This window comes from Neopsephotus bourkii, unplaced genomic scaffold, assembly GCF_033783945.1.
Source record: "Neopsephotus bourkii isolate Nb327-2 ecotype Australia unplaced genomic scaffold, CSIRO-AGI_Nbou_v1 NB_1044, whole genome shotgun sequence".
Classification (NCBI taxonomy): domain Eukaryota; kingdom Metazoa; phylum Chordata; class Aves; order Psittaciformes; family Psittacidae; genus Neopsephotus; species Neopsephotus bourkii.
This window is the reverse complement of record NW_026901533.1, coordinates 188832-215016: the sequence shown is the minus strand read 5'-3', so window position 1 is coordinate 215016 and position 26185 is coordinate 188832. Positions and strand designations below refer to the sequence as shown.

The window sequence follows — 26185 nt, the reverse complement described above, 5'->3', positions numbered from 1 at the left end:
AAAAAAAAAAAAGAAAAAAAAAAAGAAAACGAGCGAGGAAAAAAAAAAAAAAGGCCCCGTCCGCAGCGCGGAGCCGAACCGAGCCGGGAGCGGGGGGGCGGCCGCGGGGCCGCCGCTGCCGCCGCCACCAGGTAGGGACACGGCCCCGGTCCGGTCCGTCCCGTCCCCCCCCCCCCGCCGCCGCCGGGTTCCCCCCCCCTTTTCCCCCCCCCCCCCCGTGTCCTTTTCTCTCCGCGTTCAAGATGGCCGATGGCCGCCGCCGCCCCCCGCTTTGTGCCACGGCCCCGCCGCTGCCCGTAGGGGGGGGCACCGGGACCCCCCCACCCCGCAGCGGGCACCGGAGAGGGGCTGCGGGGACCGGACAGCCCCGGCTCCGTCCTTTGCATCCCCCCCCCTTCACACACCCCCAATGCCGGGCCCAAACCGGGGGCATGGGGGGGGTGTGAAGCGGCGGGACCCCCCCCCGGGGTGGGCGGAGGGGCCGGGCCGTGTCCCGGGGCGGGCTGTCAGGCGGCCCCGGGGTACAAAGGGCTGCGGGGCACCGGGAGCGCCCCAGCCCCGGTCCCAAACAGTGGGGTCTGTGCGTGGGTGTCCCCATCCCCATCCCCGTTCCCCCGACCCGGTAAAGCGGAGCCGCGGTACCAGGGAGGACCGGGCTGCAACCGGGGACCCCCCGTGGCCACGCGTGTCCGTGCAGGGCGGGTGTCACGCACCGAGCGGGTCCCGCGATTGCGGGGGGGGGGGAATGTCCCGGTGGGGCTCGGGTGCTGTCGGGGGGCTCCGGTTCACGCTCCGGTGCCTTCCCATGGTGTTCCCGGTGCGGGCAGTGCCCGGTGGGACGGTCCCGGTTCATTTCCCGTGCTCGCCGCCGGTGGGTGCAGCGGGGAGGGGGCGGCCGGTGGGGTCCAAGTTACCGGTGACTTTGGAACGTCCTTCCCCACCCGTGCCTAAGGGAGGGGGCCCGGGCCACCGCCCACGGAGACAAAAGACCCCAAAAGCCGGGATCAAGGGGGACCGGTGCCGGGACGGGGCGGCCCCGAGGGGCTCCGGTGCAGCGGCCGGTCCCGGTGCTTGGAGGAGGACGTGGGGGGGGTGTGTTGGGGGGGTGGAACCGGGGCTTTGTTCACCCCCGCGGCAGGAAATCGCGGTTGTTATCGCCCGGTTCATTAGAACCGGTTTGCGCCGGTGGCTCGGGTTCCCCCCCCCTCCTCAACCGCCCAAACCCGGGCGGCCATTGCGGGTACCGGGAGCGGCAAAACCCACCCAAAACGCAGCCGGTGCCCGGTCCCCTGTTGGGGGTCGATGTGAAGCCGGGCACAGGGCAAGGGGACCATAGGGCTTGGCTTGTTCCCTGTCCCTCAGCACAAGGGAGCCTGTGGATTCTCCATCCCGGTCCCCATGGCATCCCATCCCTGCAGCACCTCCATCCCGGTCCCCATGGCATCCCATCCCTGCAGCACCTCCATCCCGGTCCCCATGGCATCCCATCCCTGCAACATCCCCATCCCTGCAACATCTCCATCCTGGACCCTGTGGCTTTTCCATCCCAATCGCCATGGTGTCCCCATCCCTGCAGCATCCCCATCCCAGACGCTGTGGCATCCCCATCCCTGCAGCATCTCCATCCCGGTCCCTATGGAATCCCCATCCTGGTCGCTCGGGTCCCCATCCTTGCGCAGCTGCTTCGGGGCACTTCATGGTGGCCAAATGAGATGAGAGACCCAGTCTGGAGCCCTGGGGAAGCACTGGGAGCACTGGGGCAACTTCCTCAGCCTGGCATGGACCTGTACACACCACTCCATGAACACACACCCCTAGACCCACAGCCTTGCGCACCCTGCACCCCCTTACACACACGTGCACCCCACCGGTCCCCCCATCCCTCAGTGCTTGTCTTGGCTGTTGTCTGATTGTTGGCCGTTGGGTGTCAAGCAACCGGTGACCGTGCCTCATAGCAGACCCCGTGCGAGCGCCTGTGTGCGGGTGTACATGTACATGTACATGTGTGTGTGGGGGGAGTGTGTACATACATCACGTGTGTCCACACGCCACACGTGTGGGTGTTGCTGTCAGCGCACCCTGCCTGTGCCATCGCAGCCGTGCACAGACCGGGGGGCTCCTGTCCCCTCTCCCCCCATGGGTGTAACGGTGCTGGGGCCCCGCGCCAAGTGTCACGGTTGCCATGGAAACGGGAAAACTGCAGTGATTTGAGGCGCCGGCCCCGCTGTCTCCCGGTGTAAACATGGAAGTGCCCGAGCGCGCAGGAGGGGAAACGGAACTGCACTGGGGGTGTGTGTGTGTGTGTTCATGTGTGTGTGCATGTGTGCACACGTGTGTTGCGTGTGTGTGTGTGTGCGTGTGTGCACGTGTGTGTGTATGTGTGTGTGTGCACGTGTGTGTGTGCATGTGTGTGCGTGCACGTGTGTATGTGTGTGTATGTGTGTGCACACGTGTGTGTGTGTGTATGTGTGCGTGCACGTGTGTATGTGTGTGTATGTGTGTGCACATGTGTGTGTATGTGTGTGTGTATGTGTGTGCGCACGTGTGTATGTGTGTGTGCGCATGTGTGTGTGCGTGCATGTGTGTGTGCACACGTGTGTGTATGTGTGTGCATGTGTGTGTGCACACGTGTGTGTGTGTGTGTCCATGTGTGTGTATGCACGTGTGTATGCGTGAATGTGTGTGTGAGTGCATGTGTGTGTGCACGTGTGTGTGCATATGTGTGTACATGTGTGTGTGCACGTGTGTGTGTGCATGTGTGTTTGCACACGTGTGTGTGCGTGTGTGCACACGTGTGTGCATGCGCACGTGTGTGTGCATGTGTGTGTGCATGTGTGTGTGTGCATGCACATGTGTGTGTGTGCACGTGTGTGTGTGTGTGTGTGGGCCTGCTAACGGGTGACTTATCCCCACTCAAAGGTCTCTTAGCAAGAGGGGGACCCACTTGGGGGGACCCCCAGGGAGCTGGAGCCATGGGGCAGAGGGAGCTGAGCCACACAGGGTGGGCCCCGCCGGTCCCATCCTGCCCATTGAGGGCCTCCCCGGCTGTTTCCCTGCAGGGAGGACCCCTCGCGGAGCTGCTCCAAAATGCACAGGACCACCAGGATAAAGATCACCGAGCTCAACCCACACCTCATGTGCGCCTTGTGCGGCGGCTACTTCATCGACGCCACCACCATCGTGGAGTGCCTGCACTCCTGTGAGTGCCCTGCTGCACCCCAAGCCCCACGAGGGGCGGTTGTGAGACAGTGCCCGAACCCGTGCTGATGCTGCATGGAGCTGTGGGGTGATGGATGGGGCCGGAGCGGGGCAGGGGTGCTGGTTATGGGGGGCACAGGGGCTCTGTGTGTTTGTCCATCCCCTCACAGTGAATCTCTCCCCACAGTCTGTAAAACCTGCATCGTTCGGTACCTGGAGACGAACAAGTACTGCCCCATGTGTGATGTCCAAGTGCACAAAACCAGACCCCTCCTCAGCATCAGGTGAGCTCTAGGGGCTCAGAGGCCAACCCAGGGGCATGGTGGTGTGGCCATGCAGGGACCAGTTGCATCTCTGACAGTGTGAAACCTCTCTGCTCCTGGCCGTGCGCCCCGCAGCAGTGGGGATTCGGGGTGCTCTCCAAGTGGAAGGGGAATGGGGATGGTGGGGAATGGCACCGTGGAGGGGATAGGGCTCAGGGACAGCTCTGTGGCAGCAGGAGGTGGTTGGGGCAGGAGCCAGGTGGTTGCCCTGTGCCCATGCCTGCACATCCCAGAGTGCATCCTTCCATCCATCTGTCCATCCATCCATCCATCCATCCATCCATCCATCCATCCATCCCTCTATCCATCCATCCCTCCATCCATCCATCCGTCCATCCTTCTATCTATCCATCCGTCCCTCCCTCCCTCCATCCCTCCATCCATCATCCTCATCCATCCTCCATCCTCCTCCCTCTCCATCCATCATCATCATCCATCCTCATCATCCTTCATCCATCGTCTCTCCATCCAACCACCACCACCACACCCCCCCCCCACCACCACCACCCACACCCACCATCCATCCCTCTATCCATCCATCCATCCATCCATCCATCCCTCTATCCATCCATCCATCCATCCATCCATCCCTCCCTCCATCCATCCATCCATCCATCCATCCATCCATCCATCCATCCATCCATCCATCCATCCATCCATCCATCCATCCATCCCTCTATCTATCCATCCGTCCCTCCCTCCCTCCCTCCATCCATCCATCCATCCATTCATCCATCCCTCCATCCCACAGTCCCACCATGCACAGTTTAACCTGAGACCTTCCTGTGCTTTCTAACTCCCTTTTCTATCCCCCATGGGTTCTGTGTCCCTCGGGGGGTACCAGCCTGCAGTGCCCCAGTGCAGCTGCCTTCACACCAGTCTGCCCTGGCTGGGAAAAGCCAGACACATCCTGCCTCAGTTGTGGAGTTGGCTCTGCAGGTGGTTGGCATAGAAACCACAAAAGGCTGCAGTGCATCACTGGGGTGGTTTTTTTTAGCCTTTTCCGTGTAAATCCGTTTCTGTAGTAACACTTTTTATGCCTTTTCCTTTCTATTTTTTCCTGCTTCACTATGAAATATTTACACTGTGGCTCCCTCACGGAACCACCCCTGTCTGCATGCAGAGATGGATCCCACCGTGGTGCTATGCCGTGTCCTGGTGGGGGGCAATGTGGGGCACATGTAGGCCTGGTCCAGATGCGATGCCATAGAGAAGTCTCTGTGCCCATCAGGGCCTTGCTTTCCCCTTTACTTCCCAAACCGGTGCTGTGGATGCTGCCCCCCATTCCCCCCATGTCCTCCAGCCCCACGATGATGCTGAATGGGTTTGACTCCAAAACCAGCCGATGCTGCTTTTCCATCAGCTGGCTGTAAACCATAAAGTGAATGCCCTGGGTATGTGCTGGAGCTCAAATCACAGCGGGGGCCTCGTGCGCTGCATTGGCATCACCCAGCAACGAGGGATGAAAGACATTGCTGGGCTAAAAACACTACAGGGTCTGGTCATTTGGGTTTCTTTAAAGGCCTGCTTATTCCAATGGGAGTAATTGCAGATGTCATTTACCTTCCATCATCCCCATGGCTCCTGCTTGGGGTAGAAGGTGATTTCCTGTCTGATTTGGATGAGCTGCTGGGCTTCACTTGCGCTGCATCCTCTTCCTGCAGCATCCTGAGCCCAAGCCTTGAGTAAAGCCCTGCTCCCATCTCCATGCCTTGAGTTCCACTGTTCCTTGAGTGCTTTGCAACCTCCTGCCTTGAGATGGTTGCGTTTTAGAGCCCACTTTGTGCTCTCCCTGCCTTTGGATGCTGCCCTGCATCACCCTTGCAACAGTCAAAGCCTGAGCCTGAACCGCAGCTGCCTCTGGAAGTAAAATGGGATGCAAATTCAGGGCCATTTGCTGATGTCAGGGGTGTAATCCCTGTTACGTTCTCCATGTGCTGGTGTGATTGTTTTGACTGCTGGAATGGATCCTGGCCCCTAAATCCCAAGCAATTACAAGGAGTTTGGAGCTGGTTTTGTCTCTTTTCCCAGATTGAACCCTTTGCAGTGAGCATGAGGCTGGATGGGTTTGCTCTGGGATCACCATGGGTTGGGAGATGGGTGGGAATGGCAACCAGGACAGCCCTGGAAGCAAACTGCTCCCTATTCCAGCTGATTTCCCCCTCTTTTCCTGTTTCTTTGCCCACCTCAGGTCAGACAAAACCCTTCAGGACATCGTGTACAAACTGGTCCCGGGGCTTTTCAAAGGTACCGCCATGCACAGTTATCATTGTGTGGGTTTGGGGTTGGTTGTAACTCGCTCCCCCCCACCAGTGAGGCTGGTCCCCATGCACCCCCCTATCCTTGGGGCTGGGACAGGAGGATAATGCTTGGTGGGAACGGACAGGGATGGCTCCATCCGCTGCTGGGGGGAGCTACACGAAGCGATGCTGGCAGCCATTGCCCTCCTATGGGGTCCTATGGGCAGCTTGTGATGGGGCTGCTGGTTGGGACAGCATCCCCTTGGCGTGATGGTTTCCCCCTCACCTTCCTCCTCCTGTAGATGAGATGAAGAGGAGGCGCGACTTCTATGCAGCCTACCCCGTGGCAGAGGGTGAGTGTCAGCCCCAGGGACCCCCCATCACCTCTGCTGTGCCCCCCTCCATGCCTCAGCCTCTCCTTCCCTCTGCCTCCTGCAGTTCCCAATGGGTCCAATGAGGATCGTGGGGAAGTCTCCGAGCAGGACAAAGGGAACCTGACAGATGATGAGATTGTCAGCCTCTCCATAGAGTTCTATGAAGGGTCAAGGTACCATTTTCTGGTTACTCCCAAGATGCTGCCTTGGGTTTTGGGGTTGGGAATGAGCTCTCACCTTTTCTTCCTGCTCCGGACATGGAGCTGAGGTCATGGCATCACTGAATGGTTTGGGTGCTCCAAGCCCCGGTGTCCAACCTGGCCTTGAACTTGGGATGGGGCAGCCACAGCTTCTCTGGGCACCTCTGAGAGGTGAACTGGTGGTAGTTGACATGGTCCTGCTTGGGGCCAAGTATCCCGGGATGCTTGAGTGGCCAGAGGAGCACCCAAACCCCATCTGCCCTGGTCCCGCATCCTGCATCCTCTGTGGGTGGTTGCTATGGCAGCGGCATCCCTGTATCCCCAGGCAGCAGAGCCCAAGGGCTGCCACATCCCCTGTTCCAGCGGTGGCCTCCAAGGATGCCAGCAGCATCCAGGGCAGAGGGATTCAGGGAATGTGGGTGCCTGGGCAGCAGTTGCAGTGCATAGGGGTTGGAAATGAAGCAATTGCATGGGGGAAGCCAGAGCTTGGTTGAAGGTCACTGGATGTTCCCCCTTCAGGGACAGCCCTTCTGATGGGTTATTGTTTCTCCCTGCCTTTTAATCCCTTCCATAAACCTCATCCTGAGTTCTCTTTCCTTCCCCATCCAGAGAAGAGAAGAAAGGGAGCGTTGAGAACGGGGACCTGGAGAAGGAGAAGGTGAGCGTGATGGGACCACGGCATGGAGAGCTCCGTGTGCGCCTGCCTGCAGGGCTTTTGGGATGGGGTGGGAACAGGGAGATGGGAGCTGCCCCTTTCCTTGCACATGGACTCAGCAACGCCTCTCGGTCCCCAGAAGAACGGGCTGCGGTTCCTGCGCTGCCCGGCTGCCATGACCGTCATGCACTTGGCCAAGTTCCTCCGCAATAAGATGGATGTTCCCAGCAAGTACAAGGTGAGCTCGGGCTTGGGATGCGCTCCTCTGGGCTCGGAGGAGGGCGATGCCATTTGGCTGCATCCTCTGCTGCACGTTCGCCTTGCTTCGCTTTGTGCATCCCAGGCTTTGCATCCCCGCATCCCAGATGGATCCAGCCTTTACGGCGTGTTCCGTGTCAATGGGGAGGTTGCTCCAGCAAAAGCAGTGATGGAGCTCCAGCAGCACCATTGGGGATGGCAAATCCCAATGAGCTGCTCTGGTGGGGGGAAATGGTGGTGCCTCTGTCCCCATGCTGAAGGATTGACCCTGTTCCCTGCACCAGGTTGAAGTGCTCTATGAAGATGAGCCCCTGAAGGAGTATTACACCCTGATGGACATCGCCTACATCTATCCCTGGAGGAGGGTAAGTGCAGTTGCCTCTTTCCCTGCTATGGGTATGGGCACTGGGGGGCTTGTCTTGGAGGAAAGCTTGGGAAAGCAGTCCTTGAGGGGAGGGCTGAGGGCATTGGGAAGCATCAAAATGGAAGGAGTTAGAAACTGAAGAACTTCAAAATGGAAAAGCTTCAAAACTGAAGAACTTTAAAATTGAAGAAGTTTAAAATTGAAAAGCTTTAAAATTGAAGAACTTTAAAATTGAAGAACTTTAAAATTGAAGAACTTTAAAATTGAAGAACTTTAAAATTGAGGAACTTTAAAACTGAAAAAACTTTAAAATTGGAGAGCTTTAAAACTGGAGAACTTTGGAATTGAAAAGCTTAAGAATCAGAGCTCAAAAATTGGGGCACTTCCATGGATAAACCCCACGAGCTTTTCCTTGCAACCGTGTTTGCTCCTGATGGGCTTTGTAGGAGGCTGGGTGGGGGGGATGCTGCTTGTTCTTCTCTCCCTGTATCTCCAGGGCAGGCTGGAGCGCTGGTGCCCATCCGCAGGGTGCCGGGTACCACATCTCCCCCCTTTCCCCCCCTGCAGAACGGGCCTTTGCCCCTGAAGTACCGCGTCCAACCGGCCTGCAAGCGGCTCAAGCTCTCCCAACCCATCACCCCCGAGGGTACCAACACCAGCGGCGCCTCCGAGTGTGAATCGGTCAGCGACAAAGCTCACAGCCCGGCCACGCTGCCGGCCACCTCCTCCTCCCTCCCCAGCCCGTGTACCCCATCCCATGGCTCACCCAGCTCCACCGGTACTGGTACCGGTACCGGCCCCGTGCTCAATGGCTCCTCGAACTGCCACCCGCTGCCCGCCGCCCGGTGCCGCAAAGCGACTGTCAACGGCAGCACGGCCTCAGCCTTGACCTAAAGGAAGAGGGACTCCTGGCTGGCTTTTCTAGATCTCTATATATTATATATATACGTATATACGTGTACAGAGGGAGAGCAAAGAACGAAAGCAAAACAAGACAAATTATACATACTTATTTTCTATCGATCGACCAGATTAATTTAAAGTGCAAATAAGATGCATAAAGGTGGTGGAATATTTTTAAATGATCTTTTTTTCTTCCTCCGCCCCCTCTTTTTCCCTTTCGTTTCCCTTTGGGTTTAACTGATGTAGCTGCATGCCAGAGCTGGGAGCCGCTGCTGCCTTCCTTGCTCAGTTTCTCTACCACTTTTCCCTCTCCTCCCCATCCCTCTCCCCTCAATGGGGCAGGGGGACACTGGCAGCTGCACAGGTAAGGGTGAAGCACAGGTAAAGGCCAAGCACAGAAGCCAAAAACTGCCCCTCCATCCCCCCCGTGCCCTGTGGTTTATTGCTATGTTTGTGTTCATTTCTGTTTTGAGCCCCAGGTTTGATAACCAGGGTCCATTGGTTGGCATCGAGCATCGCTTGCAGGCTTTGCCTTGCCCAGCGCCTCCCTGTTCCTTTATCTGCTCTTCCCATGTGGTCTCTGGATGAAGGTTCAGGCTCTGCCCTCGTGAAGCCCCATGCAGACGCTCCCCTTCATGCACAGTAAGTAGGGTGGGTGGTGGAGGGCAGGAGCACAAGGCCCACTAGATACTGGTGTCTCCTTGGTGCCAGCACTGACTCTGCTCTAAACCATTGGGGGCTGTTTTGGCAGCGCTGGATGAGTCTTTGTGGGACCCAGGGGCTTCAAAGCACCCCACAACAGCTTCAATGCTGCATTTTCTTTGCATTCTCCCCCTCGTCCTTCCCACACCCCCCCACACCCCCATTGGGTTTTTAAATAGAGAAACTCTAGAGTACAGTGCCTTTAGCCAGGAGGCTTCGGTGAGGGGCGATGGTGGGAAGGTGCTGCCGTGCATTGGGTGGCAGCCCCGCAATGGACCAACGTTCTACATGGACCATATAAAGCACACGAGCCCCAGGAGCACAGAGCCGAGGTGGGGGGGTGTTATTCCTGCCCTTGCTGGGGAAGGGGGACATAAACCAAGCAAGTGCCTGCAGCACCCAGCCAGCACCCCCACAGCGGCACAGTGAGGACCAAAGGCAAAGCGGCACGGGAATTGTCTGAACAGCCCCATTCCAAAGGTCAGGAAATGTGGGATGTTGTCAGTGTGTTTCTTAGTGTTATCCTTTTAATTCATTTGTTGGAAGCACTGCACCCCCAGCACGGCTGGGACAGCAGCACCATCGGCTCCGGGAATGGGTTTGGGAAGGGTCCCCAATGGGGCCTCTTCTGTTCCTCTCCCCCATCCCCAAGCTGGGGCTGGATGAGGGGCTCGAAGCGTGTTGGGGGGCTCTGTTTGTCTTGACTTTAACACCCCTTTTCTCCTTGTAAATAGGTCAGAATGGGCCGAGGGAGGCAGCTGAGGTGCCTCGGTCGGGGTCTGTGGGGGGCTCGGGGCCGGGGGGGGGGTGTTTTGTTTTCTGTTCTTTCCTATATGGTACAAACCAAACTGCTCTGTATGTCTGCATCCTGTATGACGTTTTAATGTCTTGTAATATATTCATATATTGTTATTGGTTAAACATTTGTATAACTATACAGCTTTGTAAATGTAATAAATGCTGCAGAACTGTCGATCCCTCCATCTGCCTGCACAACTGCAGGCACCCCGTTCCTCTGCCCTGCATCCTGCATCCTGCATCCTGCAGGGCTTGGTGTTGGGGCCAGGCTTGTTTAATGATGGGGGGATCAAGTGCACACTCGGGTGGGAGCATTGACATGCTGGAGGGGAGGAAGGCTCTGTGCAGGGATCTGGATCAATAGGGCTGATTGTATGAGGTTCAATAAGGCTCAGTGCTGGGCAATGGCTGGATGTGATGGGTTTTAAAGGTCTTTTCCAACCGGGCTGACTCAATGGAAACCACGCCGGGATAAGTCCCGTTATCCTCAGTGGGGCCCGAAGGCAAAGCTGCTGCCCCCTCTCAGCCGTTGGTTGCGGTGGGAGCTCAGCATCTCCTCCCGTTTATCCACACCGAGCATCCCGGCGGTGCAGGGGTCAGGGTCGGGGGGGCAGCGAGGCCCCTTGCACCTCCTCCCCTTTGTGGGTGCCGTCGCAGTACGGGGGGGTCCGGGTGCGTTTGCAGCCGCAGAGCCGGACCCGCGCATCCTCCTCCGGGGTGAAGCGCAGCGGGGACAGCCCCGGCGCTGCCGTTTTGTGGGCGCCGTCGCAGAAAGGCTGCAAAGCGAACCGGGGATGGGGGGGTATCAGAGCAGGGGGGTTTGCCCTCACTGGTTACACCCCCCCCCAAACCCGCCTCCCTGGGTCCCCATCCCGGACCTGGCGCTTGCTGTGGCCGCAGGAGCACCACGCGTACGTCCTGCCCGCCTTCAGCTCCACCGCGAACGGCTCCTTAGCGGCGATCACCGCTTGCGGAGAGCCCGAGCTCCGCCGCACCGAACGGATGCGAAACGGGTCCCGGTACCGCCGGAGCCCCCCCTCCGCCGCTCTCACCAGCGTCAGCAGCCGCATGGCTCCGGTCACCTCCATCCGCAGCGGCTCCTCCTCCTCCCGGTGCCGCCGGAAGAGACGGGGCGGGCTCGGAGGAAGGTTCCTCCGTGGCCCTTGGGGTGCCGCAGCTCCCGGTCTGTTCCCCATCATGAGAAGCGCGGTCCTGGCCTGTTGGTGCCGCCCCATTTCCCCCCCTAATTCCCGTCCGCGGGTTGGGGGGCTCGGCTGGGAAAGGACCTTAAAGCTCCTCCAGCTCCAACGGAGCAGGGACCCCTTCCACTGGAGCAGCTTGCACCAAGCCCCTGTCCCCAACCTGCCCCAGGGATGGGGCAGCCCCAGCTTCTCTGGGCCAGTGTTTGGGGCATCTCAGCTGCTGAGCACAAGGAAATGGTATTGGGGGGACGACGACGACAGGCTTTTTGCTAATGAACAACCACCTTGTTCGTGTCTCCATCCCCTCCCCACGGCCAAATCGATGCAGGAGCCAGGCAGCTTCCCTGAGCATCCCATCAGTGCAGGCAGCACGACCTCAGCCCAGCACCAGGACCTCAAACCACACAGATCCCATCCATTTTGAAGCTGTATTCAAAGAGTCTTTGGCATTAATATTAATATTATTTATTATAATAAAGAACAGTCAAGCAGCGTGAAAAAAATATATCTTAGCTACATTACCTTAAATTGCCAAAAATATACACATTTTTTCTCTTTTATTCAATAAAAAAACCCAAATCAAAACAAAAAAGGACACATGCAACATACTAAATGAGACATTAGCATCAAAACGGGTAAAGAAACATACCCCAGTGCAACTGAAACACAGATAATCTTTAGCTTTTAGTTTCTCTTTCCCCTGCTCGCCCTCTTTCACAGAGATAATGGTTGATGTTGACCTCCTCCTTCCTCTGTCTTGGAAAGGGATTAGGGCAGGTTGAGGGGCTGAGGTGAGGAGGATGTGCCAAAGGGACCGGGCGCCTTTGGAAGCTGCCAGGGAATAAGTGCTCTATGGATGTCTCTTCCTCTCCATCCTCATCCCTCCCTGCTCCATGAGTGACTTCATCCTCAAACTCCTGCCACCACCAGCACATCCCTGGCACAGGGAGCACAAAGCAGGGATGCGGGACACGAGGCAGCTCAGCCCTCCCTGCTTACAGTGAAATTCCTGGAATTCAGCCCTTGGTTCCCAACCTTCTCCATTATTTTCCCTGTGCAGCGAGTTTCCTTGACTCCAAACTCACTGCTAAGTACCTGCCATTGAGTTTGCTCTTGTCCCCCAAGGATTTGGGCACCAAAGCACTGATCTGAACACTGGTTTTGCTCATCCTGGGAGGCAACACACGTTGTACCATGACTCGCTCCACAAGGGATGGATGCTCCTCAGCCTTCCCACCTTCCCATCCCCTCTCTTCCTGGTACCGATTCCAGGGTGAGGAATCCATCACCTTGCTGACCCCATTCAGCATTAAGGAATGTCTGTTCCCAAATCCCAAGGACCCGTTCCTTGCCAAAGTTTGCCTGGTGCAGCCTTCGCATGGATGCAGCCATCCCACACACAACCAGGGATGCTCTGCTTGTTGCTTTCAAGCCCAAGACTCCCCACATGGAGGGGGCAGCAAGGAAGGAGCCCCAAGGTGGGAGAGATCCCATATAGAGCAGAGGGTCCTTGTGTTGGGGGGTTTGGGGGCACCTCTGCTTGCAGAGGGGATGGGGAACACCACAGTGAGGGGAGAAAAAGAGAGAATATAAGTGCAAGGACACAGTTGTGCTGGAGCAATTCCAGGGACAAGGAGCCAAAGAGTTGAACCATTTGCAGCTGAAAGATGGTGGTTTCTCAGTGCTGGGCATTTCCACTTTTAGCTGCCATCTCCATCTTTCCAATAGCTTCTTAACCTTGTTAAAACATTAGCTTTTCTTTATAGATATAAAAAAAAAAAAGATAATATATATATAATATATATATATTTCTGAGCAGACAGCAGCGTTCTGCCCAGTTCACAGAACTGGAGGCTGAGATCAGAAAGGGATTTGCTCTCCTCTAAGCCATCACGGTGACAATCTTCCAAGGAAACACAAAAAGAAGAAGTAAAAGGAAGCTATTCAGCAGATGGGGTTTTTTTTTGCCTAGAACAAGCTTTTCCCATCCTATCAGCACAGCCCCACTGCTGACAAGTGTGAATAGTGCAAACTAAGTGAAGAGGCAGTGGGAATGTGCTGAGAAATATCCATATCCATTTTCTATGATCTGGAATCTTCCTGCCTGCCCCCAGGAGCTCTGGATGGAAGCAGGGGATGAGGAGGAGGAGAAGGGGTGCTTGGACGTTTGACGCTGATGCTCCCCTTCCTCCAGAGCCGCCCTGCTCCATCCTTCCATGAATCCATCGCATCCAAGCTCAGAGGGAGCCCATTTCTTTGCTGAGGTTTCCAGGCTGCAAGAGGGGAGTTAAGGTCAAAAGGTGGAGAACAACGAAGGCTTTGCTGGCCTAGCTCAGGAGGCTGGGACCTGTTTGTCCCATTGCTTGGAGATCCCTCTTCACGTGCCCAGGACCAGTGGAAGAACGTGGGTTTGCCAGCCTGGAATGGTTTGTGGTGGGCAAGAAAGAGCAGGGACCGGACTGGGGACTCTCTCTTCTTTGCACACGTTTCTACCTCCCAACTTCAGGCTGGGGAACAACCGCCGGGTTCAAATGCACCTCCTGGAGTTGGCTATGAGAGGGGTAACACTGGCTACGAGCCCCTTTGCAGCTGGGTTTTAACCTTTGGACATGTTGGAGGCCAGCACAAGGAGCAGGAGTGTGCTTTTCACGTGGTATGGAACAGCATGGAACCCAGAGTAGATGTGGCATCATCCTTTAAGGAATTAGGTGGCTTTCACCTCCCCAAGCACTGGTCCTTACCCATCGCTCCACCACTCGTGTCTTTGCTGGATCCAGCTGAGGTGTTGGGACTCCATGTGATGGCTACAGAGAGAAGAGCATCTTCAGAGCCCGGCGGATGAAATCTCAGCTAGAGGACTCCTTAACATCCCCATTGGGGTGAAGCAGAGCATGTGGGCACTGCCACCACATCCCCAGTGCTGCTTCCGAGGGCATTGCAGATAGGAGCCTCCTTCCACCATCGTCTTTGGCCAAGGATGCTCCATGGTCTCTGGCCAAGGATGCTCCATGGTCTCTAACGCCTTGGCCTGGGTTTGAGGGGGGGGTTACACACATGAACACACGCTCGTGCTCAGCAGGGATCTGGTGTTAACTCCCTCCTCCACTCTGCATGGGAACACAGCTTCACCTTGAGCCCAGGGACCTTCCCTCCTTGTGACGCCAGGGCTCGGTCAGAGATGTTCTGTCTTCCAAAGCACCTCTTGGCATTGCCCAGCGGCAGGAAACGCTTCTTGGAAGCCTTGTGCTCATTGCTCTAACAGTATCAAGGTTGACAGTGGAAAGCCACATTCCCCTGGCTGAGAGGAGTTGGCTGCTGGTTTGTTCGGGGTGAGGGGGGGAGCTTAGCCCTTGTCCTGGGTAAGAGGAGCTCCCTTTTCATTCATGCTCTTGAAAAACAAACAGAAAAGAGACGCAGAGGAGACAGGTATCAGTACCGGAGGGGCAGCAACCCTGGCCCTGCTCACCGCGACCTCTCGGGCTCCTCTGACACCAATGGAGATGTGGGTTCCCCCTCTGCCCACTTCAGACCAAACCGGCCCCTTAACCCTGGCCTTTGGCTCCTGAACATCTCCAACCAGGGCTGGACCTTCTGGGTACAGGCAGAGGCCAAGGGAGGGATGGGGATGACAGCATCACGCCATCAGTCCCTAGGCACTGGTGTTCCAGTACAAGGCTGCTTTACAGAGAGGCCGTAAACCTCGTCACCACCTCTCCTCTTGGGTGCAAGATTCCTCCTAAACCCTGGCTTTCAACATGCAGTCACCTTCGTCTTTCATCACGAGGCTCCAATAGGGCCAGGGGCACATTGTCCCATCCAGGTCTTATGGCACATCTGCCCCATCCCTGTGTCAGATGGCACATCTGTCCCATCCCTGCGGCACATCTGGCGCGCATCGGCACACACACACATGGAAGGGCACCTCGGGAGCCTCTGTGCCTACCCATGACCCTGCCTGGGCCCTACAAAAGTCCTTGGAGGTAGGATCAGGACGTGACATAGGCTAGGCAGTGCCGCAGCAAAGCTAGTGGAGCATCCTGGCTCTGTGCCTACGTGGTGCCCTTGCTCCCCCAAGTGCAGACTGGCTCTGTACAGCGCCCAGCACCACGAGCTCAGTGGGGTTAGGGTAGTGCTAGCAGCATACGCACCGTTCCTTTCGGGGTGTTGCCATCAGCCTGCAGGTTGAGAAACGGGTTAGTCTGTGCTGTAAGGACCGGTGGGATGCCCGTTCCCGAAGCCAGGAGGCTGCTCCCAGGAGTGCTGAGCGGTGGGGTGGCCTGAGGGGCCAGGAGGGCATTGCTAGGGTTGAGCTGTTGTGGGGAGAGGGAGGCCATGAGAGAGCTGCTGTGGGGTGGCTGTGGGGCTGAGGTCATCAGGGCGCTGGTGCTGGAGTGCAGGGGGGCAGAGGTGGCGGCCAGGAGGCTGGTCATGGACAGCTGGGATGAGCTGCTCATCTGCAGCCGCTGCAGCTCCCTCTTCTGCTGGATTTGCTGCATCATCTGGAACACCAGGGCCTGCTGCTCCTGCAGGGAAGGGTGAGGAACAGAAGTAAATGGGAGCGACCAAGGGCTCAGGGAGAGAGGTGACACCGAACACAAAGGAACCAGGAGCCACATGGGGCACGCTCCATCCTAGGCGATGCTACTGGGGATAGGGAGGAAGTCCCCTTGATCACACCTCTATAGGTAGAGAGAGGACCAGTGTCTTGTGTTCATTAACAGCCTGTGCTTATGACCCTTCCAACCCCATTACTTCCTGAAGCATAGGATTAGCTGACCCTCACTGGGACACCTGCAGGCACACAGATCTGCTCCCTCCTTCCCATCAACCAACCCATGGCTTGTGGCATCCACTGTCCTCAGTCTCCTTCCCCAGCCTGTCCTGCTGCACGCCTCAACCCTGACACACAGGCTCAGTGTAGGTGAGCTGGGCTCGGGTGGGGGGACAAGGGCTCACCTGCACCCCGAGGGATGCCCTCGAATCCAACCCAACCGTGCAATCACCATAGCAACCATCGACCGATGCTGCGGGCTGAGAGCCGACATTGTTCCTGTACCCGCAGGGATGCAGCTGATGACACGGTGACATCAGCTGCTCTAAAGAGAAGCCCTTTCAAATCTGTTTTGCCTTGGGTTATAAATAGCCTGACCCAGAAACCTATCCAAAGCAACGGGCCAAGTTGATGGGATGTCTGAATGAGCCCTGCTTCACTGACAGGAGCTGTTGGCACTCCCAGGCAGCTCCACCGCAGGGCAGGGACAACACAGAGGCTTCTGCAGGCCAAGTGAATGTGGGCTTGTTTACCATGGATCCACGCAGCCATTCCCACAACAGCCAGGGATGGGGCTGCTGTTCCACCCAAGAGGATGCAGGCAGAGAGCCAAGATCCCCAGAGCAGCCTCCTTGATCCTTGTTGTGACCCCAGCGTTCAGCCACCTACACATTCCCCTTGGCATCTCCACATCAATGTGCCCAGACAGAGCTCACCTGCCTCAGGACTGAGCTTATCACGTGCTTATCACGTTTTAATCTCAAGTAGTGTCCTCAAGCGAGTTCTTCTTCTCCTGTGGGCCCCAGCACATCTGCAAGCCCAGAGACCTGCGTGCTGGCAGCACAGGAACAGGCACGATTTGCATTCAAAGGTGCTGGAGGAGCCAACAGCGCTCCTGGGTTTATGGCTGCTTGGGGTTACCACGTGGGATGTGGGAAACCCAGACTGGAGTTTTGCCTTGGTACAAAGCGAGTTCAGACGCTCATCCCCATTCCTTCGGGAGGTGCTGCATCTTCCTGCCTAAAGCTGCTCTCCTCCCTCCTGGGTTGGGGATGCTGCAGCCCTGTGGGCATGGGTGCCATGCAAAGAGGGAGCTCCCAGTTTGGCTCTCTGCTTTGAGGCTTTCCCATCAAGCAGCTCATCAGAAGGTGCATGCAAAGGCACACTTACGGGGTTAAGTGGCTGCGAAGTCAGGAGCTGCTGAAGCTGCTGGAGCTGCTGCTCGTGTTGGTGCAGGACGTGCCGCTGCTGCTCGGTCAGGGGGCTCACGCTGCAAGGGGAGCAGGGCAGGGCAGGTCAGTGCCGCCCGCCTTGGTCCTGCATCCATAGGGATTCCCTCCCTCCATCCCTCCATCCCTCCCTCCCAGTGCTAAGCATGGGCTGGAGAGGGCAGGGCTGTCCCCTCGAGCTCCATCCTCACCTGCTCAGGCTGGTGGAGAGCTGCAGGGTCGGTGGCCCGCTGGCCTGCGGCAGCGCGCTCGGAGGCTGGGCAGCCTGAGCTCCGTTCAGGTTCCCCAGGATCCCGTTGATGGGCATCTGCTGACCTCCTGCCAGGGTCCCCATCAGGCCGTCCACCATGGGCACCGTGGAGAGGCTGTGGCTGGCAGTGGGGCCACCCCCCAGCCCGCTGCCTGCCACCCTGGCCAGGCCATTCACCTGCTGCACCCCGGGCAAGGGTAGCGAGGCAGGACTCTGCTGCAGCATGGGCAGGGGTGGAGGAGTGCTGTGGAAGGACAGGGAAGAGCTGCTCCTGCTGGGGCAACCTGAATGAGGGTCCTGGGGGAGAAACGGACACAAGAGCATCGGACTGGGGCAGCTGGTGATGAGCTCAGCTCAGCTCCAAAGGGCAGGAGCTGGAGGTGGGAAAGGGGGAGTGCTGCGAGTGCAAGCGCAGGTGTGTGCTCAGAGGCGTCCCAGCACTCAGCTATGCTTTGCTGGAGCTCTAGGAGTGCAGCCAGAATAACCCAGGAGCATCCTCACCTCGCGCTCCCAGTCTCAGCTACTCAACACAGACCCTCAGCACTGAGATGAACTGAAGGACGGGCACTCCAGAGGAAGAAACCTGATTGCTGGGCCTGGACTATTTGCTGGCTATCAAACCAGAGCATTGGGACTGCACTGCTCTGCTCCCTCCCCAGGCCCCTTCCCCAGCTGCCTGGTGGATGCGGTGGCCAGTGTACCTCAGAGGAAGTGGAGAGCGAGTTCTCGATCCCAAAGCTGTTCTTGCAGGGGGGGCTCTTGCTGATGCTCAGGGAGTCGTTGTTGCACACTGTAAGGAGGAAAGGAGGGAGGATGCTGAGTCAGGGGAGGAGCCTGAGGTTGCCACAGCAATAGCAAGGGACAGTGGCTACAGAGGAAGAAATGGGTCACAACCACCCCACCGCCACCCCAGGGCGCTGTGATGGAAGGGCACAGGGTGATGCACCCCACTGGTCCCCTCACCGTTGGGAGGCAGGATGTACTGGGCCTGGCTGCCTGGGCCGTTGCTGGTGGTCACCACGGGGAAAGGGACGGAGAGCTGGACATTGAGGAGCTGCAAACGCTCCTTCTTGGCTGTCAGGGTCATGATCTGCTCCTGGAGCCGCTGGTTCTCCTTCTGCAGCGAGTGCAGGGCTTTGAGCATCTCTACAACTGCAGGGGTGGCAGGGGGGAAGAGGGACGGGGTCAGGGTCAGGGGAGGAAAGAGGGGAAGGGGATCCACAGTTAGTCCACACTGGGGGAGGAGACTGGCACCAGATCCCAGCCCCACTGCCAGCTACTCCCCCATGGCACAGCCTGGCTCCTTTGCCTGTGGGCAAAATCCCAGCTGGCTCCCACACAACCATGCACCAGGCCCTCTCCTCCCACAGCCCATGCCCCAAGTGACTCACTGTTCACGCCGGCTTCCCCATTGCCCTGCTTCTCCAGGAGCTGCTCGATGTTTGGGGTGGCCTGGGGAACATTCTCCAGCTGCCCACTGCTGCTACAGGACACCGTCTGGTCGAAGAGGGTGGGCAGGCTGCTGATGGGGGACCTGGGCAAGGGGTGGGGAGATGTCAGAGATGCTTCCCTCATCTGCACCTTCTCCCCGCATCTCTTCTGCCTCGCGCTGGGAGTGGCTGCATCCCCCCAGCCTCGAGTGGAGTGGAGGAGAACCCTCCGTTCCTGACAACCTAAAGTGGGGCAGAGAATGGAGGAACCCTCCATTCCTGCCAGCCCCGGCTCCTGTGAGCAAAGCAAACCTGCCTCTTCCCATCCCATCCCATCCCATCCCCAGCCTAAACGAGAAGGGAAGGAGCTGCCTCTCTCCCCTTCCTTGCTGTGTCATCCCACGCTTCCCGGGGTACCGCCGTGCAGATGCGGATGCAGCTTTGGATGCGGATGCAGCTTTGGATGCGGATGCAGCTTTGGATGCGGATCCCCCCCCGGTGCCTGCCCTCTCCTCAAGGACACTCACATGGACGAGAGACTCTCCTGGGGCGACGTCCCTCGGCAGCCGAAACTGCAGTCCTCCAGGTCGGGCTCTGCGTGGGGAGAGGGACACAGAGGGACGCGGTTCATAGGAGCCCGGCCCTGCGCAAGGGCCCGCTCCGGCACCCGGGGGCGCCGGGCCCCGCTAGATGGGAGCACCGAGCAGCGCAGGCAGCGGCACTGCGGCACGGCTCCGCCCCGGGGCGGGGCGGCTGTCACCGGGAAGAGGGGGGGGGGGTCACCCCGGGAAGGTCACCCCCCGATCCCCCCTTTTCCTTGGGGAACAGGGGAGGAACCGGCCCCGGCCCCAACCCCGGCTCCCTCCCGCGCACGGAAACTGCGCAAAAAAGCGGCTTTTTGGGGGCTCAACTTCGATGAGTTTTGACATTTCCTTCACGGTGAGAGAGCTGGGATGGGGCAGCCTGGAGAGAGCTTAGAGCAGCTCCAGTGCCTAAAGGGGTTGCAGGAAACCTGGAGAGGGGCTTGGGACAAGGGATGTAGGGACAGGGCAAGGGGAATGGCTTGAACCTGCCCGAGGGGAGACTGAGCTGAGCTCTTAGGCAGAAGCTCTTCCCTGTGAGGGTGCTGAGGCGCTGGCACAGGGTGCCCAGAGAAGCTGTGGCTGCCCCATCCCTGGCAGTGCTCAAGGCCAGGTTGGACACAGGGGCTTGGAGCAAGCTGCTCCAGTGGAAGGGGTCCCTGCCCGTGGAGCTGGAGGAGCTTTGAGGTCCCTTCCAAGCCAAACCAGGCTGGGATTCTGTGATTTTAGCAGCCCTGTGCATCCAGGATCCTTTCCCAAAACCCATCTGGAGGCCCTCCAAGGTTTTCAGATCCTCAGCTCCTTTCTAAAGAGCTTAAATAAGTGTTTGAGTGTCCACAAGTGAGCCCCACAGCCATCTGTCCCAGGGATGCTGCAGTGCTGGGGACAGAGCTGCTGTGCATGCGTGCGCTCACGGGCAAGGGTATCTCACAGCCAGAGAGCACTCAAGAAGTGAAGTATATTTATCTGCCATTTGCTTTCCATCCCCGGAGCCTGCCAGGCTGTGAACACCCGTTCCCCCTCGCTCTGGGATGTGTCAGATGTTGTGACTACAGCCTGCACCAGCTGGCTGCCTTGCTCCTCCTCTTCACACAATAAGAGAGGGTTCTTATGTACAAGAATCCAGGAAGTCTCCTGCAGGGAACGCTGTGATTTACAGTGTAATGCCCCGAGCGGGGTATTTTCGACTGCTGAGAACAAGCGAACGCAGCTGTTGCTCAGCAGCTCTTACAGACAGGTACAAGTGGGATCCTCACTCCTTCATCCCTATGGGAATGCCCTTCTGACCATCACAGCTGGGCCATCCTTCTGGGGGGAAGCCATTGCTTCCTAAGGCTGACCATCAGCTGCCAGTCAGCAATAGTTTCCCAGTATAAGGCACCACATGGAGACAAGTCTTGATTTCAGGGACACCACAAGGCATGAAAACAGGAATTCCTAAGTTCTCCAGCCAGGATCAGCCACCAGAAGGCTGGGAACAGTCAGCCCACAGCAGGGCTGTTTCCATCCAAGGACCACTTAAACCCTTTGGAAGATGCTCAGAGCCCACTGCAAGGGTTTCAACTGGCAACCCAACAATTCAATGCCAGCTAAGCTTTGATGCCTGCTTGTTACTGTCACGTTGGCTGGCAGCAAAAAGGATGCACACATACATACACAATGCTGGGTTTCTGACACAGTACCAGGCTCCATGTTCAATTATCTCCTGGCCAACACCACCCTGTTGTCTACCGAAAGGGGAAGATGACTGAGTTATCACACCGAGCCAGCCCTTTCCAAGGCACCAAGGATGAAAGAGAGGTTTGAAGACAACTAGAGAAGATAAATACGTTCAGCCCATCATCAGAATGAGGAAGGATCCAGGACAAGCCGTGGGAGGAAGAACTAGACAGTAGCTAAGGGAGTGGGAAGATCAAAATCAGACTTTTTGTACTGCCAAAGGCACCCTGGTATCAACCTCCATCAGTGAGAACAGTTTCAGTTCCCCCATCTGTAAGACAGGGTGACACCATTTCCCTCCATCGCATTCAAACAATGGGAAGCTCAAACGTTACTGCCGTGAAAGGGATGTCTCCATGGGCTCTGTCTGCACAGATATGCTCAGGAAAGGTGATCAGAACTAAAGACAAGTGAGGATTACCTGAAACTTCACAACCACCCTGTTAACAAGCTGGGATTAAAGCAGTCACCATAGTTTTAAGTGAAAATGGCCCCACATAGGAGGTTTAATGCATGTTAATGAATCCCCTTGGAATAAAACAAAAGGGAATTGGACTTAACACCTTCGGGGCCACCAGCTCCAGCAGCAGGAGGTAGTGATGGGCAAACCTTAAACATAACCAAACCCAGGAGCTGGTCTAAATGCTGCCTGAACTGGAAAAAACATGTCCCAAAGCTGATAAAATCCCAGTCAAACAAAAGGAGCAGGTTTGGAAATGGAAACTAAGAACCAGGAGGGGATTGGGGGGGGGGTGTCTGAGCACTTTGTGTGTAGGGTTTTGCCTCCATGATTCATTCAGCAGTAGCTGCAGGGCTGGAACAGAAGCCAGGCTGCTGGGGCCACAGGGCTATTGCTGACAGTTGACTCGCTTCCTCTGGCTGTCAGCACCTTGCCAAAAGGCCGGCCAAGGGGAAGCAGCAGTGGGTCATCTCCCTCTTTGGTGACTGCTGGGAGGGAAGAGCAACCCCTTGAATCATCCCGTTCTTTCCCTTCATTCCAGGTGAGTGAATCAGAGCTCCCATGCCCTGGCCCTGGCTCCCACTGAGGTCAGCCCTTTCCAGTTGAACCCAAGCTGCTGGTGGGGCACACACAGACCAAATGCTGCCAGTGATGGACACAGGGGACAGCCAGGCACCCACCTCCCAGGGCTTGCAAAGGCCAGGAGCAAGCACACGTGTTCATTCATGCTTTACATGCAGGCATGCACACTTGGGAAGGCAAATAAGGGCGCACTGATTTGACGATCCAGAGAACCCAGAGCCACCTCTAACGTGTGTTTTCAAGTGCTCATCACCCAGTGGGACACTGGGCAGGGTTTTGCATCCAGCATCCAGCATGCTGAGCTGCCAGCATTGCTGGGCTAGGGGAGCACGAGACAGTGGCAGCACAAATGGAAAAGGAGGAGGGTGCTTTTGTTTGACTGCTGGTGCCAGCCAAAGACGAGGCCCACTCTTTTTTGGGGGGAAATAAGTAATAATAAAATAAAAATCTCACGATGCTTCAAGTTCCCTGCTTATTAAATAGGCAATTTTCCAAGAAAAATGAATCTGCCTCGGTGGGAAAATATGAGCAGTTGTAAGTAATGCAATGTTGGCACGCTCGTGTTTGGAAGCTTCCACCAGTGGGGTTTGCTGTGCTCACAACAAAGCCAAAGGGGAAGGGCTGGAAGTAACTCAGGAATGGGAGATGGGAATTAGGAGTGTGCGATACCTCTCATCCCAAAAGAAACCCAGCAAACAACTGTTAACTTCATCCTAGCAAGGAGAAGCTCACCATAGGTTTCCCTCCCTTTGGCCAGCTTCATTGGGTGGGAAGACAAGGAATTTCTGCAGGGAAGGACTTCACATTCCCATGCCTTTCTAGCACAAGTGCAGGGCCACCCATTAGCACTGGTGCTTCTCCAGGGCTGCAAGGCAGCAAGGCAAACACAAGCACCCCCTTCCTTGGGGAAAAAGCCACTGTCCCCCTCTCCTAACCCCTGGCACAGGATGGGAGCAAGCAGGGAGGGCAGCTGGAGAGCTACGGATGCGGTTGTCCCAGCTCTTCCAGGGAGAGCCCTTTGGAAGTCCAAGCTCACATACCTTCTGATTCACGTACCTGCCCGGCTGCTTTCCGACTGGTTTAAGAGCGGGTTGATGGAGAGCCCAGATGTGAGGGGGCTCCCAAAGATATGGGAGGAAGGGAGGCTGAAGGTGGAACCCGCCAGGGAGAACACCTACATGGCAAAACAAGGAGGCAGAGATGGATAACTTCTCAAAGGGGCAGGAGGAAAACAGCTTCATTATTCCATCTCCTCCTGACTCTGATCCCAGCTTGCTCATGAGACACTGTTAAAAATACCTCCTTGGAAGTCTTGCTAGACACTTGAAATCTTCCCAAGCCCTTCTCGGAGCCAAGAGGCCTGAATGAGCTCTGCTAACACTGAAGCTGTAAACCCAACTCTCTCCTCCCTGTAAAACACCTCCCACAGAGAGCTCCCGACAAAGGACCAGGCTCTGTCTCCTGGCACACGCAGAGCCCACCCAGTGGGGATGTGCCAGCCCTCCCACTGAGTTATCTGTGCTGTGGGGTGAGCATCAGCGGCATGATCCACTGGGGACACAGCACATGGATAGCCAAGCCTCTGCAATCTGGGCACTGCCTGTGCTTCCTCTAACAGTGGAAAGCAAGGCATCCTTTTAGGTTGCAGTTCCTCCCACCCTCAAAGAGGCTGTGGGCTGTGATGCCAAACCTCCTACATCCTTCACCCACTCCATGGGAAGCTGCAGTCGGCACAGTGACTGCTCCCAAGTGAGACAAGCAGCCCCTGTGTGCCCAACCTACAGCCCCCATCCTGCTCTCCCCATGTTCTTACCTGCGTGGTGGACACTGAGGAGGAGGAAGCTGGGATGGTGCTGGCAAAGGGCGAGCGGTTGAGCTGCGGGAGGGATGCTGTGCCCTGGTGTGCCAGGAGGCTGGAGGAGAGCGGGGTGCTGCACACAGCACGGAGCACGCCGCCACCGTGGGAAATGGGGTCCTTGTTACTGGTGTAGATCCCTGCAAGGGGAGGGCATGGTTAGAGAGCCATGCTGGGTGTCTGCAGGGCTCCATGGCAGAAAGGGAGGGTGGCACCAAAGCACAAGATGCTTGAGCATCCCATGGCTTGGGATGCAGTGAAGGTGGTTGCTTCTATCCCAAGGTACCCAAAGGTATATCCAATATCCAATATCGATATCCAAGGTGTTTTCCAGCCCCCTGACACAGAGAAATCACACCATAAAGTGACCCACCAAAGGCAGGAGGGGGTCATGGGCTCAGAGTCCCACTCTGCTGCCTGTGCTAGCCAAAGGACCACACTCTTGTTGAGCTGACCCGATGCCCAGGGACCACGGTGGGGCAGGACAGATAAATGAGGAAGAAAGGGCTCTGAGGGAGCTGCTGCTGAGGGATGGGAGCCGTTTGACTTCCCCTTGGCTCGTACACGCAGCAGGGGCCCAAAGCCAGGTCCTTCTGAGCCCTGCCAACATCTCTGCAGCACAAGAATGGGAGAAGAAGCAGGCAGGAGCGCAGGGCCTGGCAGCAGCCTCCTCTCTGAAACATCCCTTTGTTGTTCCAGGGAGAAGGCAGAAAACCATTGGCCCCAGGTTATGATTATGGGAGTTGCATCCATTCCTGCAGCTCCTCTCCCCTCGCAGACGAACAGGGCAGGGCTCCCAGGCGCACACAACAAACCCATACCCACACCCCCCCCGTGCAATCTGACCTAAATTGGAACATCTGCAAACAACCCACAATAGACCCATGACAAGTTCTGCTGCCAGAACAGTGTCAAACCTCAGCCCCGAGCAGCAGGCTCCTCCTCTGCCTGCTGCCTTAACCCCTTCCTACCACACATCCTGCCTGCCCCATCCCTGCTCGGGAAGGGAGAACAGGCTGTAAGCCTCTCAGCAGAGTGAATGGTGACCCAGTCTCCCAAAACCCTGTGTGGATGTGCTAAGACCAGCATGGGAGGTTTTGCTTTTAGAAAGAGGGGTTAAACTTGATTTATGAGAGAGCCTCATTTGGGGCCAGGCTGTGGTTGTTCTGGTTCGGGCTGTGGATGTCCCACCCCATCCCTTTGGAAATCCAGCTCTTGCTGGGGTTCTCCAGCAAAAAGGGATTGAAATGCTCTAAGGAGCTCTAAGGACAAGGAAGCTGACCTAGGGCTGATCCTAGCATGGAAATGGGAGAACAGCTCCAGGGACTGAATGAAAGGCACCGGACCCAGTGCAGACAGGTCCAGACACCAGCTCCATGGGATGGGGAGGGAGGGAGGAGCCGTTGCACACCTGGAGCCCTAAGGGGGAACATACCTGAGCCCAGCAGCGGGGACTCCATGCTGAGGCTGGGCAGGTTCCCCGTGTGGCTGAAGGGCCGGGAGGAGCTGCTGATGCTGGAGCTGATGAGAGAGCCCCCGGAGAAGGGCGATGAGGACGTCGACGTGGACCCAGCCAGCTGGGCCCCCAACATCTCTTTGCTTTTGCCCCCTTTTGGCCTGCCAGGCCCATGCTTGTTCTTCTTGCTACCTTTGTGCTTCTTCTCCTTCAGCACCTCTCCCTCCTCCATGCTGAGGGATGGCATGCGCTTGTGGCTGCTGCTGCTGCTGCTGGTCCCACTGCTCCCCACCGAAGGGCCACTGATGGTGTTGGAGGCTTTATAGTCCACGGGGGAAGCATCCCGGCCTCTCTGCTGGCTCACGGCCGAGGTGGAGAAGCGCATGATGGACCCAAAGCCGGAGAAGATGACCTTCTGCTCAAAGATGTCCCCCTTCTGGCCTTCATACAGAGGGGAGCAGTGGGAGGAAGAGGAGGAAGAGACAGGCTTGCGGTACTTCTCGTCGTCCTGCTCGAGCTTGGGGAACGTCACAAAGTCCTGGGAGCACTGCAAGCTGCTGCAGGAGGTACCTGAGGGGGGAAGGAAGCAGGGATAGGAAGGCTCATGGCAGTAACAGGAGGCTGGCAAGAGGAGC

At 57.2% G+C, this 26185-nt stretch overlaps 3 protein-coding genes across 6 annotated transcripts in view; 1 reads left to right on the top strand and 2 right to left on the bottom strand.

Moving 5' to 3' along the window:
• The first annotated feature begins 13 nt into the window (after positions 1–13).
• PCGF2 (polycomb group ring finger 2) lies at positions 14–8694 on the top strand. 2 transcript variants are annotated; one of them, XM_061361003.1, is made up of 10 exons: positions 14–131; positions 3060–3199; positions 3386–3482; positions 5713–5768; positions 6064–6114; positions 6200–6308; positions 6945–6993; positions 7133–7228; positions 7533–7613; positions 8180–8694. In XM_061361003.1, exons 2-10 carry the CDS (start codon positions 3088–3090, stop codon positions 8504–8506), a joined length of 978 nt encoding a protein of 325 aa, XP_061216987.1. In that variant the 5' UTR covers positions 14–131; positions 3060–3087; the 3' UTR covers positions 8507–8694. The 2 variants fall into 2 exon arrangements, with proteins under 2 accessions (XP_061216987.1, XP_061216986.1); XM_061361002.1 differs by having other exon boundaries at positions 7130–7228.
• A 1917-nt stretch (positions 8695–10611) lies between these two features.
• On the bottom strand, positions 10612–11250 carry CISD3 (CDGSH iron sulfur domain 3). The gene is made up of 2 exons (XM_061361028.1): positions 10894–11250; positions 10612–10791 (listed from the first exon to the last, which is right to left on the bottom strand). Exons 1-2 carry the CDS (start codon positions 11248–11250, stop codon positions 10612–10614), a joined length of 537 nt encoding a protein of 178 aa, XP_061217012.1.
• Positions 11251–14365: 3115 nt separating this feature from the next.
• MLLT6 (MLLT6, PHD finger containing) overlaps positions 14366–26185 on the bottom strand; it is a 41636-nt gene continuing 29816 nt past the window's right edge. For all 3 annotated transcript variants that reach the window (XM_061361010.1, XM_061361012.1, XM_061361011.1), the window contains exons 10-20: positions 25530–26120; positions 24053–24234; positions 23296–23413; positions 19425–19491; positions 18859–19001; positions 18431–18619; positions 18169–18257; positions 17409–17764; positions 17159–17258; positions 15366–15740; positions 14366–14605 (exon numbers count right to left, since the gene is read on the bottom strand). In XM_061361010.1, the coding sequence (XP_061216994.1) occupies positions 14561–14605; positions 15366–15740; positions 17159–17258; positions 17409–17764; positions 18169–18257; positions 18431–18619; positions 18859–19001; positions 19425–19491; positions 23296–23413; positions 24053–24234; positions 25530–26120 (2255 nt within the window). In that variant the 3' untranslated portion in view covers positions 14366–14560. The remainder of the gene's footprint in view (positions 14606–15365; positions 15741–17158; positions 17259–17408; positions 17765–18168; positions 18258–18430; positions 18620–18858; positions 19002–19424; positions 19492–23295; positions 23414–24052; positions 24235–25529; positions 26121–26185) is intronic.

What these genes read in the sequence shown, in the direction of transcription:
- CISD3 (XM_061361028.1), bottom strand. Translation starts at nt 11,250, where the DNA reads ATGGGGCGGCACCAACAGGCCAGGACCGCGCTTCTCATGATGGGGAAC. An exon ending in GCGGCCACAGCAAGCGCCAG is followed by an intron (nt 10,792 to 10,893) that starts GTCCGGGATGGG and finishes TTCGCTTTGCAG; the next exon opens with CCTTTCTGCGACGGCGCCCA.
- PCGF2 (XM_061361002.1), top strand. Translation starts at nt 3,088, where the DNA reads ATGCACAGGACCACCAGGATAAAGATCACCGAGCTCAACCCACACCTC. An exon ending in CGTGGAGTGCCTGCACTCCT is followed by an intron (nt 3,200 to 3,385) that starts GTGAGTGCCCTG and finishes CTCTCCCCACAG; the next exon opens with TCTGTAAAACCTGCATCGTT. An exon ending in AGCCTACCCCGTGGCAGAGG is followed by an intron (nt 6,115 to 6,199) that starts GTGAGTGTCAGC and finishes TGCCTCCTGCAG; the next exon opens with TTCCCAATGGGTCCAATGAG.